Raw genomic sequence first — 21,870 nt, forward strand, 5'->3', positions numbered from 1 at the left:
CAGCCATTTTAACGATGATAATTTCTTTCCCCATTGTTAAACATTTTGACTGTTTTACTATTTGATTGGAGCACTCGTTTTTTATCACTTAAGATGTTAAATGTTGGGAGTTTTAGACCATTTTTAAATGGTTTTCTTTATTGTAATGGCTGGCACGGCTTTACTCGTATAGGTGACTAAGTTCGACGCGAGTGTGATGCGCGGTACGGCGATCGATACGCGTACCGACTTGGAACAACATTGTTCCTATATAACGTGTATAAGATGCCTAAAGGGCATTAGGCGAACATTTGTGACAATTTTTATTAAAAATATATTACAAGTGTAGGTCTACCTCATATATTATAGCTTACAAAACAACGAATATATTGAAATTTGATCAAAGTTGCATAAATAAAAATTGTTCATGATTTATTAGCGATTCTTTGCACTTTAATATACGTTAAACTCTAAAATAGAGATGTATGAAATGTTGAAAATATAGTCGCCCGCTTTTTTAATAATAATAGCAATGTAAATTTTTTTAATTTTTGTATCATTTTATTAATATAAGTATAATATTGTAGTATGATAAGTTCTCAAAAAATGTCCTGATATTGAAAAGTCCAATCAACATTTTCTCGATTACATAAACTATAAACGTTTTTCTAAATGATTGTTAGCGATGGTTAATTGGTTTTCGTAACAATTTTCTGTGAGTTACATGGTTGTTTGAAGCGATATGGGCTTACGTATTCTTCGACTCTTAGAAATATTACTGTTTTTATCATGTTTACACAAAATTATAGTAAGTAAAACCTAAAATTAGTAAATGTAACTTATATTGATACATCACTTATATTTAGTGTATAGTAAATAATTTATAAACACGTGGAAACTTGAAATGATTTCGTATTTTAAGGTTAGACTACCTACTAGTTAGTTACCTACTAGACAAATTAACTAGATCACATATATCTTTTCTGTTCCTATATTTTTAACCGACTTCCAAAAAAGGAGGAGGTTCTCAATTCGACTGTATTTTTTTTTTTTTTTTTTTTTTTATGTATGTTACATCAGAACTTTTGACTCGGTGGAGCGATTTCGACAAATTTTCTTTTAATCGAAAGGTGGTGTGTGCCAATTGGTCCCATTTAAATTTATTTGAGATCTAACAACTACTTTTCGAGCTATATCTAATAATGCGTTTTTACTTGACGCTTTTTTCGTCGACCTACGTTGTATTATACCGCATAACTTTCTACTGGATGTACGGATTTTGATAATTCTTTTTTTGTTGGAAAGGAGATATCCCAAGTTTAGTACCGTGATAAGGAAACAGGATCTGATGATAGGATCCCGGAGAAATCGAGGGAACTTCTTGAAAATCCGCAATAACTTTTTATTAGGTTTACCGATTTTAATGATTTTTAATTTAATCGAAAGCCGAAGTTTATCATGTGGTCACATTTAAATTTCATCGAGATCTGATAACTAATTTTTGAGTAATCTTTGATAATGCGTTGTTTGATAACGTGTTGTTGTTGCGTGTTTTGATAATGTTGTTGTTGCTTGACTATTTTTTCGTCGATCTACGTTGTATTACTTGTCGATGTAATTGAAGTCGGTTTTTTTTTCGTTTGCGAGCAAACACAATTATTGATATTTTTTATCTTTTCAAAATTTACTTAGTAGGATTTAGTCAGTAGGATTTTCTCCTGTGTCGGGGGTCCGAAGACACACAGAATACACAAGCACAAACGCCCAGACCACTATGTCTATACACATATTTGTCATGTGCGAGGATTGAACCCGTGACGGCCAGCGCATCAGGCAGTGCAATGCTCGCTGCGCCAAGGCGTCTTTAATTCATATTTTTTATCTACACAATAATCTGTAGAGAAATGAGATACGTGTTATTTCAAATAAATTTTAACTTATTTATAAGTGAAAGAAAACACTTAACTAGCTTTAAGGCTGAGGTGTTACTTAGTTTTTCCGCTCTAATCTAAGAGTAATTGTAGTAGTATTGAGTAATTTACTTCCGGTGCCTGTATTGAAAAGCCCTTATATTAGTGTGTCTACGTATTAATGTAATGTCTTCTAGCCCATATTGGCACCTAGAAACAAATTGATATTCGATATGTTACATAGTCGATCAATAAATTATTATATTATGTTCTGTCGCCATTTGCCATTCTAACTTCGCACTGTAATGTCGTCGCAATAATTAATATTGTAAATTATAATATTACAATACATATATCCACACTTAATTGCCTTTCATTATATCAACCTACTCAAGACAATTAAGCAAATTAGGAAATTCTGTTTTATAGACAGTTTATAGACAAAGAAATTATGTTAGAATTTATAGGAAATAAAAATGACCTACTAATTTAATAAAGACCAAATTTTCGTCATCAAGATTCAACAATAAAGAATTTTATGAATTGAGCTATTTCTTCTTGACAAAAAAAAAAAATGAGAAGGTTCTCAATTAGACTACGTATATATTTTTTTATTTTATTCACCTCATTACTTTTTGCAGGACGCACTGATTTTGATAATTATTTTTTTTAATTCTAAATCTGGTACTTTGTCATATGAGCCTTTTTAAATTTGAGCGAGATCTGACTAGTACTTTTTAGTTTTCTCTAATAACGCGTTTTTAATTGACTTAACCCTGTGGTCATCAAACCGCCTGCCCATCGTGGTTTTTTGCGCGAGCTTGTGGAGGCCTATAACTAACAGTAGACTGCGATTGGCTGAAGTGAAGTGAAGTGAATTGATTTCGATTACGTTGATGATGACATTTTATTACTTGTCGACTTGTGTTGTTGTTGTTACAAATACATATACATAATCATTAATAATTTACCTCTTAGAGATTTAGCGTCACGTTGGGGACTCGTAGATATCGTTAGCATCACGCCAGAACCGCAAAGAACCTCATTATTATGTTCAGTTCTTCTGCATATAATAACCATTGGACACTGTTTTATCCTTTCAATAAAACATACTTTACAATAACTATTTTATAACTCAGACAAGTTGTAAGAAAATTGTATTTTTCTAGAAGGCCTACGATATACGCAGACACCCATGTTGTCAAGAGCCGACCGAAAACATAACGCTGGCTATGATCATCGATGCTTATGAGATCTATGGCCACGACCCCACTGATAAGCTGGATCATCTCGCTCACTATCAGATCGAGATGATGAAGATTAAGCGAGCCCCTGATCAGGTTCTGTTCTATTTATTTTTAGTGAGAGTTTTTAATTGATTCAGCTGTAACATCCCGCTGCTGGGCATAGGTCTTTTTCCGTGTAAGAGAAGGGCCTAAGTATAATCTGATGGATCGACTGATCCACTGCATATTGGCGGAAACTTAAAGAATAAAGAGATAAAGGAACAAAAGCTTTAACTACAGTAAGTGAGAGATGATTGTGCTTAGCCGTGAAGAAGTACAACACATTTTTTTTTTTACATTCGGCAAACTTTAGTGGAGTGGCGACGCAGACAGTTTAAATTTTCTTGTGATTGAATCTAGAATCTTTTTCTTATTTACGTATCGATACGTCTCAACATTTGTAGTATGGTAAGAGACAGTGAACGGTTGTATGCGTTTTTTATTCGAGGAAGGGATATTTTTTTATATTACTAGATCGGCAAGCAAACTTACGGATCATCTGATGGTAAGCGATTGCCGTTAGCTTATAGACATCTGCAACACCAGAAGCATCGCAAGCGCGTTGCTGACCCTATCCCCAATTACCCCCAAAAGCTCTGGTTACCATACTCACCAACCGGAACACACCACTGCTTGACAACAGTATTATTTAGCTGTGATCTTCTGTAAGGTCGAGGTACTAACCCCAGTCGCGCTGCTCCATATTTTGAGCAGGAAATTTCCTGCTGCCCTACCTCAGACGAACCTACATTGTAGAAAACCGGTAAATTACCTTTTATAATGAAACAACTTTTTCGGATTTTATCAAGATTTATTAAGTTTTTTAATACCGAAATAGTTGAAACCAAAAAAGTTGTTTCATTATAATGAGTAAATTCGCGTTAACATTAGAAAATTCCCTTTTGTTCCAGACAATATATATCGTTATCGTATCGGCAATACATTTCGTCTAATGAAAATATATTATTATATTATATAAGCATCCGTACCGACCATAATTTTATTTTATATTTTTACATAAGTGTTTCTGTCTTCTAGTTCATTATCAATGAACATGTTCACATCGCAACGGATCATCTTGGAAGGTTTATCAACATGCACATCAAGGAATTGAAGGTAAAATTAATTTATTAAAAATACTAAACCTTCTTTATTGTTGTCACAGAAATCTTTAAGAGAATATTCTTGTTGGATTTTGCAAAACTGGTATTTTCTCATTTTCATTCCCCCCCAAACCAAATGAATATTTAGATATTGCGGACAATAAAAGTGATTAATGACCATTATGGTTTTTTTTTAAAGCTGTCACTATCGACCCCGGGTACTTACCGACCACATGTCAGGGGTGGTTGTGACATTTTCTCTTTTATTTCTAACTTGCTTTAACGACTTATGTATATAATAGAGAAATGAAATATAACTATTTATACGTAGCCAAATGTATGTTCACAGTAAAGAATATCTTTCGTATTGCAAATTTAATTACAAACGAAACTATTGCCGTCAAATGAAAATTGTTACTACACTCATCCAGTCTACCCTAACTATTTTTATAGGAAAAGCCTCTACATTAATATTACATAGGTAACACTCAGTTGTTCTGCATTAACACAAACATTTTATCCAGGTATTGTTGATCGCTCTGGATGATGCTATAGACAATATGCTAACAATGTATGATAATCACAACGCGATAAAGACTGAAAGAGTGGCCACATTCAACTCAGCTGCTGGCGGTGCAGTACCATCCGAGTTTTATTTAAGTCAAGGTAAGCAAAGTATCTTTTTGTTTGGAAAAAAATATCAGTGTCGCGTTCCTGTAAATAATGTCGGCGATGCTCCTTATACTTGAAGAGGAGAACTCATGTATATTTACTATCAGAATATTTTTAAGGGACACTCAAATATATATTTTTTTGGATTTTTTTCTATTATGCGACACAGATGATCACCCCACTGCCATTTCAACTTGCTGATTCTGTGGGCTATATCGGTTACTTTCGTTTTCTTTGATTATGTATGATCGGCATTTACGCACGACTCATCTAAATAATATATAGTAGTTCCGTTTTGTCTGGCTGCCTTTACTGCGTCTAAATATTTTCGTCACCATAAAACTTTATCCGGCCTTTCTACTAAAATACTGTTTCTACCTCTTTTATTATAGGAAAATACCCAAAGTTTTTAGTGATTTGTACAATGTTGATCTGGAAATAAATGTGAAATCAGAACTTTCCTATATGATACTCACGATTTTATCTAATAGGCATTTCATTTTGAAAATAAAGTTTGTGGACCACATTTCGATGAGAGCTTTTCGTAAAATCATTTGTTTATAGCACTCAAGCGATTTATTTTCTTTGCCGCTACGACTGATTACACAAACAATATTGTCTGATTCATTCATTAAAATATTACGCACAGGTTGTCGCTGAGTCAACTGAGTGTGCATGTAACTACAGCCTTTGTGTTGAACGGACTCTATGTTTATTACTTGGACTAATAACAATGGAGTCAAAATTTTCGGTACTCTTTTGTAAAAAAAAACAGACTATAAAACATGAATTCACGCTAAAATTTTCTTGGCGTTTACTAGCACTTCATAAAACCTCGTTTTCCATATATTTTTTTTATAAACCCAATAAATATATCATTACGTTACTCGTAACTTTAGTACATAGTTTTAAATTAATTTCAGAATTTTACTGCGGTAAAAACGTATACCTTTTCCTGTCTGAGCTCTACAGCGATATATACAATATCGGTAGAGGGATCACCCCTTACTGTAGGGGTCGTGGTTTCTATTTCCTCGGTTTTGTGCATTTCATGGACGACAATAAGTACTTCCTGGAAGAGGACCCGAGCGTTGCGTTTCAAATGGACAATTATATACACGGGTTGGAATGCCATCTTGGTATATGTATTTTTAGGTATGTAAATAGGTTTTTTTTTTTTATTTCACCATCAAATGGGTGGAAGCTAAAATGCTGTAGAGATTAAAAAATTTATGATTAAACGGGTGTGGAAAATTGTTCGTTAATTTGTAAAACAAAAATATCATCTATAATAAATAAATACTTTTTTATTCTTTCATATGTAATAAATTACAAAAAGAAACAGATTATCCTATATGAAAACAAAAAAACCATGCACAATAATTCGTTTCTCAACACTACAGATTTCCGTTTAAAAAGAGCCTGCAACACGTAAGAGACGTGTCAACACTGCCAAAGGCGATAGTCAAATGCGGCCTCATAATGTACAAACTACCGCCACTAACTGCCGTGTCCTGTATTATAACATCCGGTTCCTTCATATTGGACTTTAATATACAAGGGATTCGGTATAGACATTTCGATTATATGTTGGTAAATAAAATTAAGTATTATTTTGTAAATAGTACGCTTCAGCCTGTAATATCCCACTACTGGGCATAGGCCTCTTTCTCCATGTAGGAGAAGGATCAGAGCTTAATCCACCACGCTGTTCCAATGCGGGTTGGCGGATATATTCCCTACTATGAGTAACGATCGCTATCATTTTGTAAATAGTAGTTTGTAGTATAATTTTTTTTTTGTATCTCGGTCTGACAACACGACAAAACTGCTGAATGAATTTTTGTGAAAATTCACTTCATTTGAATCAACCTTACGATCTAGGATACTGGATACCTACTTTTTATCCCAAAATATTTTTAGGAGAGGTTGCAGATCACTTAATTATGTGTAAATATATTATGAGTAACACGATATTTATTTTTGTCAACATCGTTAAAAAAAGTCATCATCGTTAAAAAACGATTTTGATCATAATTTAATATATCTATTCTAGTTTTTACCAAACGGACACACCTATTACACGAAAGAGAAGTTCACACCGCTAGTATGTGATCACCACGTATGCGAATGGAACAATACTAACTTCTATGGAGGTAAATTTTTTTTTTTTTATAAAGTACCTACTGGGTGTCCACCTCTATTTTCTTGAAGTCATGTACATACATACTTATGCAGAAAATAACGAAGTAATCCTTCAAGTAACCTACGTTATGAAATAATATTTTATTTATACTTACTAGAAAACTGGGGTTCTATATTTCAGTTTCTAAAAGTAATTGTATTTGATACCTGTGATTGTTTTAGATTGACACATAGGTCATAAATCATAGCTCTGACTGTTTCGGCTTCGATTCCCGCCCACGGCAAACATTTTTACTGGTCATACAGTTGTTTTCTGTCTGGACGTTTGTGCTTGTGTTTTGTGTGTTTGACAGAATTTGTTTATTGTTGTTTCAATTGTAAGTAATAATAATATTAATAAATACTCTTTATTGTATACCACAAAGAAACATTACAAAAAAGTAGCAGTAGAAGTGTAAATTTAGCGTGAATTATATTACTAACAGAAATGTAAATTCCAGGACCATTCATAATTCCGGGAGATCCCGGCTCGGGACTATCTCCAATCCCACCGTTCATCGAGCAGACGACAGAGGCATACACCCTTGCCTCCACGGAGCCTCCTCACGACTACGCTAATATAACTTGTAAGCTTTTTTGCTAGATATTATAAATTAGTATCAATTTCAATCCGTCATATTAACAAAACTTGTTTTTTGTTACAATTGTTTGTTAATTTCTTTTTTACATTTTTAGTTGATTTTAAAGAAATAATTTGAATTAATGTTTCTTTTTTTTTAATCGAAATCAGCGGAGAAAATATCGATGTATAAGATGATTTCAGAAGTATATAAATTGATTAACTTATTTATTTTATCTATTTTTACTATTATAGATTAAAAAAGAAGAGAAACAAATCATTTCTTTAAATTTATCAATATCCACGTATATATCGATTTATCCAGAGGCCTTACATATAAAAACCCCTAAATATCTAAGCTTATTCTACGTTCTAGGCATAATTATTAATGACTAGCTTTGCGCCCGCGTGGATAGCCTTTCTTGGTAAATGGGCTATCAAACAAAAATAATTTTTCAATTTTTCGCTTAAACAAACAAATAAACTTTTCATCTTTATAATGTTAGTATAGAAGAGTAACGCCAAATATAAAGCGCATAAATACATTGTATACGAAATATTGTTTTCTAAAAACCTGTTTTCTACGATAGATACACTGGACGGGTGTTGGTTCATGTTCCCGCCCAACTACGGCTCCATTGCCGGCATCAGCTACCTCGACCCTCTTTCCGTCAACGAGTACAGATACACGTGTTCAGGCTCAGGGAATAATAAGGTAAAGTCTTAATACTTATTCAAATTAAAATAATTAAACTAAAGTCTATTTGTACACCTGATTTTAAAACTAATATAGGTATATCATATGTGCAACCGAATTAGTTGTAAGCTAGCATAGTAGTGTATCGTGATATTTACCGATCAACATAATATTATAGAAATTTTGACTAACCCGTTGGGGTAATTTGTAGTGGCCCTGCTTGCTGCTCCGGGTGTCATCATATCATTTCAACCTATATCAGTCCACTGCTGGACATAGGCCTGAGCAAGTTCGCGCCAAAAATGGCGTGAACTCGTGTGTGTTGCCCATAGTCACCACACTGGGCAGGTGGGTTGGTGACCGCAGGGCTGGCTTTGTCGCACCGAAGACGCTGCTGCTCCGGGTGTCGGTCCGATATTATTTCTATGTATATTTATTTATACCTGTCAGCTGTTACCTATAAGACAAGCATAAAGTTGCTTACCATAGAAACAGATGGCCGAGAGAACATACATATGTTAAAGACATTTATTTATTTAGGGTCTATACTGGTATCCGCAATGGATGGGGGCACCCCCCCACCATCCCTACCCACGTTCCGGGGATGACACGTCAGATCTACAAGAGTCTATGCAGGGCGCGTTCTACCCTCACATACAAGGGCAGATACCGCCGGAACTTCAACTACCCGTTAAAAAAGTTTTTGTTGATAATGAATAAAATGTATAACTGAATTTAGTATTTCATTTATTAGCGGAATTTGAAAAAAAAACGTATTCCAAATGAATAATTTTAATAGACCTATTTACAGAAAATAAATTTTCAGCTGTCTATAAAAGTGGCTAAATAGCCAGCTATCTTAAAAATGTAATTGTACGTATTTCATGTCCTTGTGGTGTACAATAAAGTAAAAAAAAAAAAAAAAACAATATTGTCAAAGTAAGGAGATCTACAACTTTGGCAATAAAATGATAAGCGACTTATAGGAAGATACAAAACAAATGAAACGAAAATTACAATTTTTATTAACTTTTATTCACATTCTTAATTTAAACAAACATAACGAAATCTAATGTCAAATGAAATTGACAACTGTGACGTAGCTATATTATTATATATTATATAATTTACTTGATAAGAATAAAAAAATCCACAATCTCGAACAATATTTCTAAACTATTTCCCTTCTGCGATCGACGAACATAAGCTAACAAAATTATGAAGACAACTTAATATTATAAATAAACAAGCTGTATATCACAATCTTAATTTATTATTATTATATTATAGCAAAATTTTTATTTATCGATAAATAAAACTAACGTTAACGCTATATATTAAATATATTATATCTTTTTTCGACACCTTCTATAAATACTACGAAAACTCGATTTATCGAAAGTAAGTAGGAGCATCTAGAGAAAATATATTCATGATGGCTATATTATTAGAACGATTTTAATAACATTGACAGGTTTTAGTAGTTGAAGCTAGACATTTATGTGTGATTTTTCCCTCCAAAACAGGAAATACGAATCAATACGTTCGTATATTATATTCCTTTAGAGGCATATAAAAATACCTAAAGTTCATTTAGCATAGTATTTATATGAATGTGTCGATATGCTAAATATTCCTGTTATTTTTTTTTATTGCATAATGGCATGGAATGGTTAGCGTTGCTTTGTATTCCGACAAGATAAATAGACGATATACTTTTTTACAATTTATGACATTTAATTTTTTTTATATTGATTTCATTATCTATGGTGAATTACATATGAATTTTATATAATTATCAAAAAAAAGTATCAAACATATTTGTCTAAGCATCATAAGATCAGTTAAAAAAATTAAAATTAAGAACCTTTGTGATTTATTAAGAGACCTTTAGTTTAAAAAAAGGAAAAGCTTAAACGACAAATTGGGTCACATAGTATTTTCATAATTTCAAATTATGTTCTATATATTATATAAGAGTGTTTTTGTCTACTGTGCATTGTTTAATGTTTTGCTTGCATTTTTTACAATTGTAAAAGAAAAAAATATGGCGGCACGTAAAATATAAAAGTAATGCTTATAAAATAAATACATTATTGTCATGTGTGTTTGTTAACAGTGGATATAATAGATAGATAAACATTTAGTTTGAACGTAAACTTCATTGCAATAGAATTGGTACGTAATGTAGATTTTTTTTTTATTTTACTTGAAAAACAACAGAGACATTTGGAATGGTAAGTACATATAGTTATTGGCAAGGATATTGAGCGCTGACCAAGATAATTTTACTTTAAAATTTCCTTGATGTATGTAGATAAATATATTTAATGATTGCTAAATACTATAACACTTTTTTTTATTTCACCGCCTTTGTACCTCTTTCATTCTACATTTCTTTCGTACAATAAAGAGTATTATTATTATTTTTGTAGTAAACAAAACTATTTTCTGTTTGCCATCCACTCTATCGCCGGGTGCTCAATAACTCATAAAGTACTACAATACTCAAACTAAATCCATAGAATGTTGAAGTAAATTTGAGGGCTAGCGTTAAATATCCATGCTAATAACCATAACCGTGTGTCGTGTGACACACAGTTCTTGGATGTGCGTGTGTGTGTGTGTTTTTGTGTGTTGTAATAATTGTAATAAGAAATTAAATATTTAACTAGTATGTTAAATAAAATGTAGTGTCTCTAAGTGATTTTATCAATTTTAATTAGTGTAATGTTACAAATAATAGTTTAGCTAAAATGCAATACTTAAACTACTGTAAATACACAATTATAATCATTTAGCTAACTATATTAAAATTAAAAATAAATTTTTGTCAATATTAAGATGTTCCTAATTGAACCTATTCCTGAAGTAGACCTTTTGAGAAAATAATTTTTGTGTAAGCTTTAGCTGTCAATGGTATAAATTCGTTCCAATAATCGATGTCAATACATTCTTTTAAAAGTAGCAAAGATTTGTCAATTGTACTAAAATTATCTTTTACACTAATAAAAAAAAATACCAATATATTTTTAAAATAGTATTTATAAAGCAGTTCATTACTTTATGTGTCTAAAAAATTTATATTATTAAAATATTCTCTAGAACGTAAATCTGACAATTATTGGTAAGTGTACAGTTAATAGTGTGTAGCTTTGAATATTGAAAAGAATCATTTCTAGAAATTTTCATTCATCAAGTTAGAAGTTTGATACAGATTTGATTATTTGCTGTAAAAAATATTAAAAATAAGAAATAACACATAACCGTTACGCAATTTATATTATTTACTTACTTAACTTTAATTTACATATTACACGTCAAACTATTTACCTTATGTACTACCTAATCATCATCTACATTTTTATTATTATATTATGTATATAGGTTCTATATCACACACTATAGTATGGATTTAGCATAAGCCATGAAAACTTATAGGCAGGCTGAAAAGGGCGTTTTATTATAAATTCTCAATATTGCCATACGTAAAAACTAGTGTTGAGCTCGAGCTGCCGGTTACATTATTTTTAATATGTTGTCGCCGTCTTAAATCTGTTTTTTCCTTTTTATCTTGAAATGGTCTCAGTAATATTGCTATTTTCTTGAATATAGCGATGAGATGTATGCCAACAATCAGGCTTTCTGTTCGACTGGTTCCTCAATTTTTTCCCAACTTTCATCTGAATTAGCACTAGCGTCGTCTTTTACTTCTTTATCATCGAAATAATCTTCTACCAAATTATTGCCACACTCATCTAGTTTTTTTACTGGTGTTTTAATTTTATTCTGTATTTCATTTGTCTTATTGTTTTGTTTACCTCTCGCTTCCTTGTTGTTGTTTGTGTTATCTTTTGATTTATTGTTTTTCTTCATTGCTATTTCCTTTTCGTATTCTTCTAGAAGTAGTATTTGCTGTTCTTCTGTCAGTTCTACATCATTCGCGAAATCTTCTGCGAAATTTAAATTTTTGTTGACGGTTTTGAATCCTAATGCTACGTGATTAGACTCAATTTAGATTATTTTAATAATCTACTTACCATCATCCCAAGCGACGACGTTGTCTATTATAACCTTTTCTTCTGGATTAACGTCCTCTGGTGTTATACCGGATAAGACTTTTTTAGGACTTCTGTAAAGAAAATTACTACAAACTTAGTAAGTTTTTATGAGAGTTACTATAAAAGACATTTATATCATTTAGAGTAACCAAATTTTTATTGTTAAAGTAATTTTTTTCTGGTAAAGATACCATAACAAATATTTGGTAACTATTACTGTAAAAATTCCTAAGAGTCAACATACTTTCTTTTAAATTTATTTTTAATTAGACTTTGTTCATTTCGATAATTGTTAATTAACTTTTAAAGATGTAGCAGAAATGTTTTTAGTTTAGAAAACATGTTAAGTCATTATTTACGTTTATTTCTCTATCTGGAACAATTTTATTTTTTGACTACGTTTGAAATAACTAAATAAAATAGCTATTATATCGATATACTGACTGTTCAATGGGAGTCTGCATTGGTAGGTGAGCGAGTACGGGGTCTGCGGTAGTTTCTTCAACAGGTTGTTTGCGAGACGCGGCTGCCAGACGGTCTTGTAGCAAGGCCACTCGGAATAGGTATCTGGAAATAATTATTATAATAGAAATTTGAAAATTTTATTTTATTATTTTTAGGAAAACTTACAACTAGACAATTATATTATAGTTTTGGAATTACTACTATAAAAGACCAATTACAAGTTTTCACTGTTAGGTAGACACTAAATAAAGTGTAAACTTACAGGTGTTGTGCTACAACAATCACTTAATTGAGTATAGATCAGTTAATGATATAGTTAAATGATTATAATTTGGTAAAAATATTTGTAACAGTATGAAACTTATTTAACTTATGAACTATTAATAGACTTTTTCAACAAAACATTATTAAATTTAACCTAACAATGTAAAACTAAACTTCGTTAAAAAAGCTGTTAGTAAAAAATTTGTTTTAGTTGTCTAGGTACACAATAGGTCGAAATCGAACTGCGTAGAAACGGCATTATTAGTTGGTACTTATTTTGCCTATAATTGGTTTTTAGCTTCAGGTATATAGTGTGGCTGATCGTCTACAAGAATATGGAAACCGTAAACCAACATCATGCAAAAGTTCGGAACAATCGATCGAACCATTAACGATCTTAATTAAATATACAAGGTCAGCTATACGCCGTCTCCTCATATAGTGGTAATATATGAAACTTTTTGCAAAACAATCGTAGTTACGATAAATACCGATTTATAATACTGACGTTAGGTAAACGTTTTTAAAAAACATTATTCAACGATACGCAAATAATAAAATTAAATAGATATTTAATCATTAATATAAAGCTGAAGAGTTTGTTTGTTTGAACACGCTGAACTCCGCAACTACGGGTCCGATTTGAAAAATTCTTTTAGTGTTTGGTAGCCCATTTATCAAGGAAGGCTATAGGTGATATATCATCACACTAAGACCAATAGGAGCGGAGCACTAATCAAGAATGTTTAAAAAAAAAACAGGTTTTTTCCCTTTTGAGAGCTTCCGTTGCCTGCCCTGTGTAAAACAGTAAAACTTTTGCAAAAATCATGCATGACAGAATTGTTCTTATTCCACGCGGATGTTTACTTCAGTCGTGTAGTCTAAGGCAGACTGGTTTTTTGTTAATAGTTTGTGTTTATGTTCCCATAATATATCTTGTTGTGTAATATAAAAGAATATTTATATTTGTAACGCGAATCATAGCGTAATATGCGTAAAATGTACATATACACGTGTAATATTAAATGTTCAAAGAGTTGATGATTCACTAAAAATAGGGTAATCTCCTTTTACTCTATAGCGTAACATAAGACAATAAAACGTACTGATGAGACAGCCACTTCAATTAGTTTAAATATTGTGATATCTCTAATATATAAAATTCTCGTGTCATGTTGTTAAACATTGAACTCCTCAGAAACGGCTCGACCGATTTTAATAAAAGTTTGTGGGCAGATCGGGTAGGTCTGAGAATCGGCCAACATCTATTTTTCATACCCCTAAGTTATAGGGGGGGGGGATTAAGGGTGTTAATAACATATATGGCAAAACAAAGTTTGCGGGGTCAGCTAGTTATTCTATAAACTAATCTAGACTCCTATACAATATACAACAGAAATCAGCGTAAAAATAATTAAACGTGGATCTAATTGATTAGCTTCGGTATTGTGGAATGATGTAGCTGTCACACATAATAAAATTATATTTTGTGACTGTAAAAACAACAAAGCTCTTTAAACATACAAAATCGTCACTTTGGTATCAAACATACAGATGAAACGAAATTTGTGACTTTAATGTAGAAAATTTTAAAATGTTAATACGTTAATTTAAAGGTTTGGATTCATTTTGACTAATGCCATTTTTAAATTAAAAATAAATTATGACAAGATGTCGACACGTCGCACGATTGAGTAGTAGGGTTCAGAACCGGGAAATCCCGGTTCTTTCGGTGTCGGGTTCTTTGGTCAAAATTTTCAATTTGTACCAGTTGTTCCAAAGATTAGCGTGTTCAAACAAACAAACAAACAAATAATTCAGCTTTATATTAGTTAGATATAATTACTCTTATTGCATACCTCTCCCAGAACTCCTCATGAGATACAGCATCCGGTACAAGTTTCTCATACTGTGCCTTTAACAAGGGACTGGATTCCAAACGTTTCACCGCTGACGTCGGCTTTATGACCTCCGAGTCTTCTAGACTGGTTCGCCAGGCATCAAACTCTGGACTGTAGGCTGGGACTATGTATGTCGCGTCAACACGTTGGAGGGCTTCTAGTTCTTTCTGAAGAAAAGTATGGAAAAATTAAAATCAAGTTAGTTATTCAATATCAAAAATGACATTGTTCAAAGCAAATTCCAATTTTATAAAATTCAATTCAATGTGTTGTGTGTGTCCAAAATTTTGTGTTTTTAATCACTTTAAAAAAAGAAGGAGGTTCTCAATTGGACTTTATTTTTTTATGTGTGGCAACTCATAACTTTTTAAGGGTAGTTCGTAATCTCGTTTGTTACCTTTAGATACCCTTTCATCTCTCCATAACTTTTTACTGGGTGTGACAATTTTGATGGTTCTTTTTTAAACAAAAAATGGTGCTTGTCGTATGGTCCTATTCAAATTGGATTGAAATCAGACTCGTTATTTTTTCGACTTCCAATGTTGTATTACTTGTTGATATAAATTGAAGTCCTTATTTTTTCGTTACTCAATTATTACTATAATAATTTGGAAATAACATAAAAGTACACATTGATTGATTTACCTTGTATGTAGATAACATAGTTGTATCACCGGATGAAAGTATCACTTCTGTGTCATCTTCATCGTCAGGTTCCGGATTCAAGACAGTGCTAACTTGACCTATTATTAAAAATAAATAAATAATAAGTATATTCATAAACTTATTAATTTAATAGTAATTTTAAACAAAAACTAATAAAATGGTTAAATCGACTCTAAGAATATAAACACGACCAGCCATTTTTATTTTGTCTCAAATTTGGATTTAAATAGCTTTAGCGAGTCACACGTCATCACTCGTCACATGTGATGATGTGATGATTAGTTCTTACCGATAAAACTGCTAAAACTTTTCTTCATAACATTGGCTGGTGACTCTGGAACATCCAACTGAAAAAAATTCATTCAATCATCAATACATAAAACATGTTTCTGAAGTTAGAAGAAAAATTATTAGTCATGAACAAAACTGACACCCTGAAGTTAGCTAGTCAACGAAGAAGTTAGCAACGTGAAGTTAGCAAGCCATTGAAGTATAAATTCTTACGTGCGTACATAAGTATACAACTATACACACTTTTTTTTTCTTTGTGAATAATAATATATTAAATAAACTTAAATATTAACGTTATAGATAATTAATAACACACATATGACGTGAAGTTTTGTCACATTCTATTTGGAAACCTTTGTCACACAAATTACTTTCCTTTTCTCTAAATGTGACACGTAATTTTTGATGTTTACTAAAAATTTACACAGTTTGATACTTTTCCTACTTAACTAGCGACTCGCCCCAGCTTTATGCAGATTATGTACATTTTGTTCTTAGCAAAGCTTTCATATAAGATCCCATTTGGTTTCACTAATTCATTCAAAATGATCATTTTCAGCAAATTTTTGCACAACTTACAAATTACACATTCAATGAAAGAGTCGTTTTATTGAATCAGTCTATATAGTATTAGTGAAAGCCGCATGAAAATCTGTTCAGTAGTTTTTGTGTTTTAAATACTTTTATGGATCTTTTTAGCAAAGTGTTGTGCATGAGCCTACAAAGGTTTCTGAATTGGTACGACAAAAAAAAAAAGCGTAGCAACGCGCGCAGTGTATAAATTGTGTAATATTTTCTAATAAAATTATGATTTTTTAGATTTTACCTTAAGAGTCTTGCCAATAACATTAGATGTGGAACTGAAGACATGACTGGCTTCACACTTGACAGCCGTGCCGATTTCATCGAGATCCTTCTTGACCATTGTGTAGACTTCAGCTGACTATAGAGAGACAAAAAAGCTATTAACATAATGAATAAAATGAAAAACTATAAATTTTTAGGTAAGTTTTTATAATTCTGGTATAATATCTATACAAATAAATGGAGAGCCGGTTCAAAATAATGGAGAGCATACTTATAAATAATACATAATATAAATAAATATACATACAATAGTCATCCGAAACTGCTGAACTGATTTTTATAAAATTTTGTGTGCATATCGGGTAGGACTGAGAATCGGCCAACATCTATTTTTCATACCCTAAGTTATAAGGGGGAGGATTAAGGGGGTTAATAACACAAATGGCAAAACAAAGTTTGCAGGGTCAGCTATTTAATTTATAACATCGCTACTAGGATAACCATCATATTTTATGATAGAAAAAGCATTGGCAATTAAGAATCTGTAAATATCGTACAATAAAAAAAGTTACAGACCTCCTCAAATAGAAACAAATAACAAGTAGGTATCATTAATAATTAAAAACAAAACAAAAAAACCCGCCTGCGTGAAGAACAACTAATAGAAAATCAACTGAAAAAGCTGGAACAAGATAAAAATTCAATATGCACACAAAGTCAGCGAAATAAATAGAAACAATATCAAACATTTTGTGCTGTACATTTAAAATATATTAATACGGTAGTCCTTCGAAACTTTATGCAACGTCGTACATAACATGCAGTCGGAGACATGCACAAAGAGAGAATGATTTGACTTATCCTTCAATTTCATGCCTCCGACTGCATATTATCTACGACGTTGCATAAAGTTTCGAAGGACTACCGTATTAATATATTTTAAATGTACAGCACAAAATGTTTGATATTGTTTCTATTTATTTCGCTGACTTTGTGTGCATATTGAATTTTTATCTTGTTCCAGCTTTTTCAGTTGATTTTCTATTAGTTGTTCTTCACGCAGGCGGGATTTTTGTTTTTTTTTTTTAATTATTATTTTATTTGTCTTTTTAGTCAGACAAATTACGTAATCGGTTCAATTCATTAAAACAGTTTACATCATGTGGTTGATTAAGTAATTTTTTAGGGTCAAGAGAACTGATAGCAAGCCCGGAGAAAGATCTCACTCTGCTCAAAGCAACGTAAGCCTGACCTTTAGCAAATAGGTGACTGCTTAAGTCAACAACTATTAGTTTTAATATAATGAAATTATTATGAAAATTATTTGTTTGTATTTGGTATTATGTATTTGTTATTGATTTTATTAATGTAATTGTAAATTGGTGTGACATTATTTTATTAATTTTTATTTGTAATTTTAATTGTGTTTTTTTTAACCATTGTATTTTATTAGAAAGGCTACACCCCGAAGTTGATCGTCGCCTAGGAGGCGAGTTTGGCATGGCATAGGCGTGGGAAAGAGCAAAGTTCACATTTTTTAAACTTTAATATTGTATTTCTTTATTAGTATTGCGGTAATAATAATCATGATATACCTTTTTAAAATCCTTGTATTGTGCCCTTCAATTTGATATCCATATTGTAGTATTCAAGAAAAAAAATTTTTTTTCATTAACTACAATGGCTTCGCGCAGCCGCTATGTTTGATTTTTTTTTAATGTCACCTATCTAAGAACACTTGGGCAGCTAAGACGAACCTAACGATACCTCAATTATGTAAATCCGTTCAGTGGTTCTGGAAATATGAGGTAGTAAAGAATATTACATACAAATATACATACATACAAGATACGCGCGAAAAACATAACCCTTCCTTGGCAGTCGGGTAACAAACAGTATAATTATATACATTAAGTGTGCATAATTTTGAATTAATTTATTTTTAATGTTACAAGTTTTATAAACATTAAATGTTTATGAAACTTGTAACACTTACACAGCTTGCTGTTCTTATTATCTATTAAAATGAATTTAATTATAATAATGTATTAAATTATATATACTATTTATTTAAAAACTGCTTTATGCACTATCTTGTTTATGCAAATACCTTCTTTCCTAAGCAAAAATAAAGTTAAATAAAAAACTCAGATCTTTCGTCTCTATAAAAGTTTTTAGAACTTAAATTATAATTCCTTTAAACACTTAAGTACAGATTGTAAAAAAAAAAAAAAAAGTACAATTGGAAGAAATCATTAGGTTAGGTTTGTGAACAACTTAATACACATTACAGCTTCACACATATGTCTTCATTTTAGGATGCAAAGGTTACATTTTTAATTTTTTACAAATAAGTTTCTACAATTTACAAGGTATAAATGTCTACAATTTTCTAATCATTATGTGGACTGTACCTTGGTTTTGGCAGAGGATATCCAAGAATCCCACCAGTTACCAGAAGGCTTGTCATCTTGTGTCGGTGAGCTGGCACTATCGGTAGGATTTGATTCACACCTAAAAAGTAAAGTCTATATATAGAAGTGTAGGAATAGTTTCTTATAGTTATTTATATATATATATATATATATATATATATATATATAAGGTTTGCCAATACTGAACAATACTGATTAATGATCAATTATCAATACAGTTATAGTTTAAGTTGGAAGGAAACACAATAAGTAATCGAGGTAGGGCACACAGGAAATTTCCTACTCAAAATATGAAGCAACCCGACTAAGGTTGTGCCTCGATCTTACAGAAGATAAGCAAAAAGCTTAATAATACTGTTTACAGGCAGTGTTGTGTTCCTGTTGGTAAGTAAGGTGACCAGAGCTCCTGGGGGGGATTGGCGAAAGGGTTGGCAACGTGCTTGAGATGCTTCTGGTGTTGCAGACATATATAAGCTACGGTAATCGCTTACCATCAGGTAAGTCGTACGCTTTTTTGCGGACCTAGTTGTATAAAAAAAAAAAAAAATGTTATGAGAAAAGAAATAACCATTTTTTTTTATATCACTAGGTCGGCAAACAAGCGTACGGCTCACCTGATTGTAAGAGATTATCGTAGCTTATAGACGCCTGCAACAGCAGAAGCATCGCAAGCGCGTTGCCGACCCAATCCCCAATCCCCCCAGGAGCTCTGGTCACCTTACTCACCAACAGGAACACAATACTGCTTGAAAACAGTATTATTTAGCTGTAAATTTAATTTAACTAATTTGTAGGCCATGTTTTAACTAGCACAACAGTGCAGTGTGCAGTGACCCTGCTTTCTGGTTTGGGTGTTGTTAATTATAATCCGTATCTAGTCTGGGTGTAATATAATAATAATAATAACGATCTTTATTGGCACGAAAACTATACAATGTAATTAGTTTTAACGGCATCTGCACTAAGCTTGTATCTTAGGTTCTTTAGACACAGATCGAGCCGATATAAACTATTTTATATACAATTACTAAACAAAATGAATTAAGATAAAATAACAAAAATATAATATTAAACGTCATAATAACATATTCTCGTTGAGTGCGTGTGTTTATAGGTGTATGTGTGTACGTGTGCGTGTGAGTGCGTGTATGTTTGAGCGCGTGTGTGTGATTATAGAAGTTTTCCCCTGTTTTATTGTAAGTTTTCTGTTTCTGCATAATCCAGTCCTAACAACCAGTGTTCAAGTACTTGTCTCAGTTCGTGAGAAGAGAGAGCCTTTTTATTTTACTATGTACGCGGTTATATAAGCGCGGTAAAAGGTAGTACGGATGTCGTTTAGCAAAGGTGGTTCTTGAAGAGGGAACCGGAATTCGGTATACTCGCTGCACGTCTGTGCTCGTGATCTGGTGAGGCTACTGCAATTTTATGCATAGACATTAAACCTCTTAGTATGAACAGTTCCCGAACTCTCAACAATTCGCAATCTTTGTAGAGTAGATCCGAACTACACCTAAAGGGCTGGTCAAGCATGACCTTAAGAACCGATTTTTCTCGACTCCGATCATAATTGACTTGACAGCACCACCCCAAACTTCTATGCAATAGAGGATAAGGGACTGACACAGTGCCCTGTACACATACGACATGATGTTTTCGGGAGCTGAGTGCTTGAGGGACTTAGAAACAAAGGTAGTTTTGCGAATTCTCGATGCCATATCGGCTATGTAGTTTTTATAGGACAAGTTTTCGTCTATTATGACACCTGAATATTTTGTATTGATTGTGTGGGTTATCGGATGAAAATCACAGTATGAGGGTATTAGGCTGCAGGTATGTAATTTTAAATATGCCGTCGCAGAGGTTGTGAAATGCGCGTTTTGTGGAAGGCTATGTGCTTAGTTTTATTAATATTTAATGTCAGCAAGTTTCTCAATAGCCAATCTGCTACACGTGACATTCCTTGTTCTGTTACTTTGTAAGTTTCCTCCCATGTAGTACCTTGAAAGAATATTGATGTATCATCGGCGCAACAAATGATGTCTTTATTCCGGATACGCCTTCAACCATGTCGCTTATGTACACAAGGAACAGTATAGGAACAAGAATGCTTCCCTGTGGCACGCCGAATCTAACTGGTAATTCACCGCTAACATCCGAACCCACTCGTACACGTTGATACCGCGTCGACAAGTAGCTGTTAAACCACTCCAATGCCAATCCTCTTATTCCCAGGCCCTCTAGTTTTTTAACTAGAATGAGTATCGAAACAGTGTCAAATGCCTTGGCCCTGTCAAGAAACACGCCGAGACAGCACTTATTTTGATCCAACGCAGTCGACACTAATGTTAGCGTATTTTCTGTGGATCGCCCACGCCAAAAACCGTATTGTCTATCCGGGATCATGCTATTACTTTCAAGGTAAGAAGTTAGTCACCGGTCCAACCAACCAACCAACCTCTCCAGCCATTAAAAAAATGGGAGCAAAGAGCGAAGGGTCGATAGTTACCCAAGTTCCTTTTGTAACCATTTTTATGAATGGGTGTCACCCTGTTTTCCAGATTATTGGAAA

The 21,870-nt window shown here is 32.5% G+C and overlaps 2 protein-coding genes across 2 annotated transcripts; one reads left to right on the forward strand and one right to left on the reverse strand.

Annotated features, from left to right (window-relative positions):
- The first annotated feature begins 4,838 nt into the window (after window positions 1-4,838).
- On the forward strand, window positions 4,839-9,145 carry LOC123665426. The gene is made up of 7 exons (XM_045599735.1): window positions 4,839-4,944; window positions 5,874-6,105; window positions 6,354-6,543; window positions 7,007-7,106; window positions 7,596-7,721; window positions 8,305-8,429; window positions 8,952-9,145. Exons 1-7 carry the CDS (start codon window positions 4,839-4,841, stop codon window positions 9,129-9,131), a joined length of 1,059 nt encoding a protein of 352 aa, XP_045455691.1. The 3' UTR covers window positions 9,132-9,145.
- A 2,529-nt stretch (window positions 9,146-11,674) lies between these two features.
- LOC123665330 (BSD domain-containing protein 1-like) lies at window positions 11,675-20,518 on the reverse strand. Its single transcript, XM_045599643.1, has 9 exons — window positions 20,430-20,518; window positions 19,281-19,380; window positions 16,886-17,002; window positions 16,058-16,115; window positions 15,748-15,845; window positions 15,061-15,269; window positions 12,917-13,039; window positions 12,452-12,543; window positions 11,675-12,364 (listed from the first exon to the last, which is right to left on the reverse strand). Exons 1-9 carry the CDS (start codon window positions 20,516-20,518, stop codon window positions 12,048-12,050), a joined length of 1,203 nt encoding a protein of 400 aa, XP_045455599.1. The 3' UTR covers window positions 11,675-12,047.
- Between the last annotated feature and the right edge of the window lie 1,352 nt (window positions 20,519-21,870).

This window comes from Melitaea cinxia, chromosome 24, assembly GCF_905220565.1.
Source record: "Melitaea cinxia chromosome 24, ilMelCinx1.1, whole genome shotgun sequence".
NCBI classification, from domain to species: Eukaryota; Metazoa; Arthropoda; class Insecta; order Lepidoptera; family Nymphalidae; genus Melitaea; species Melitaea cinxia.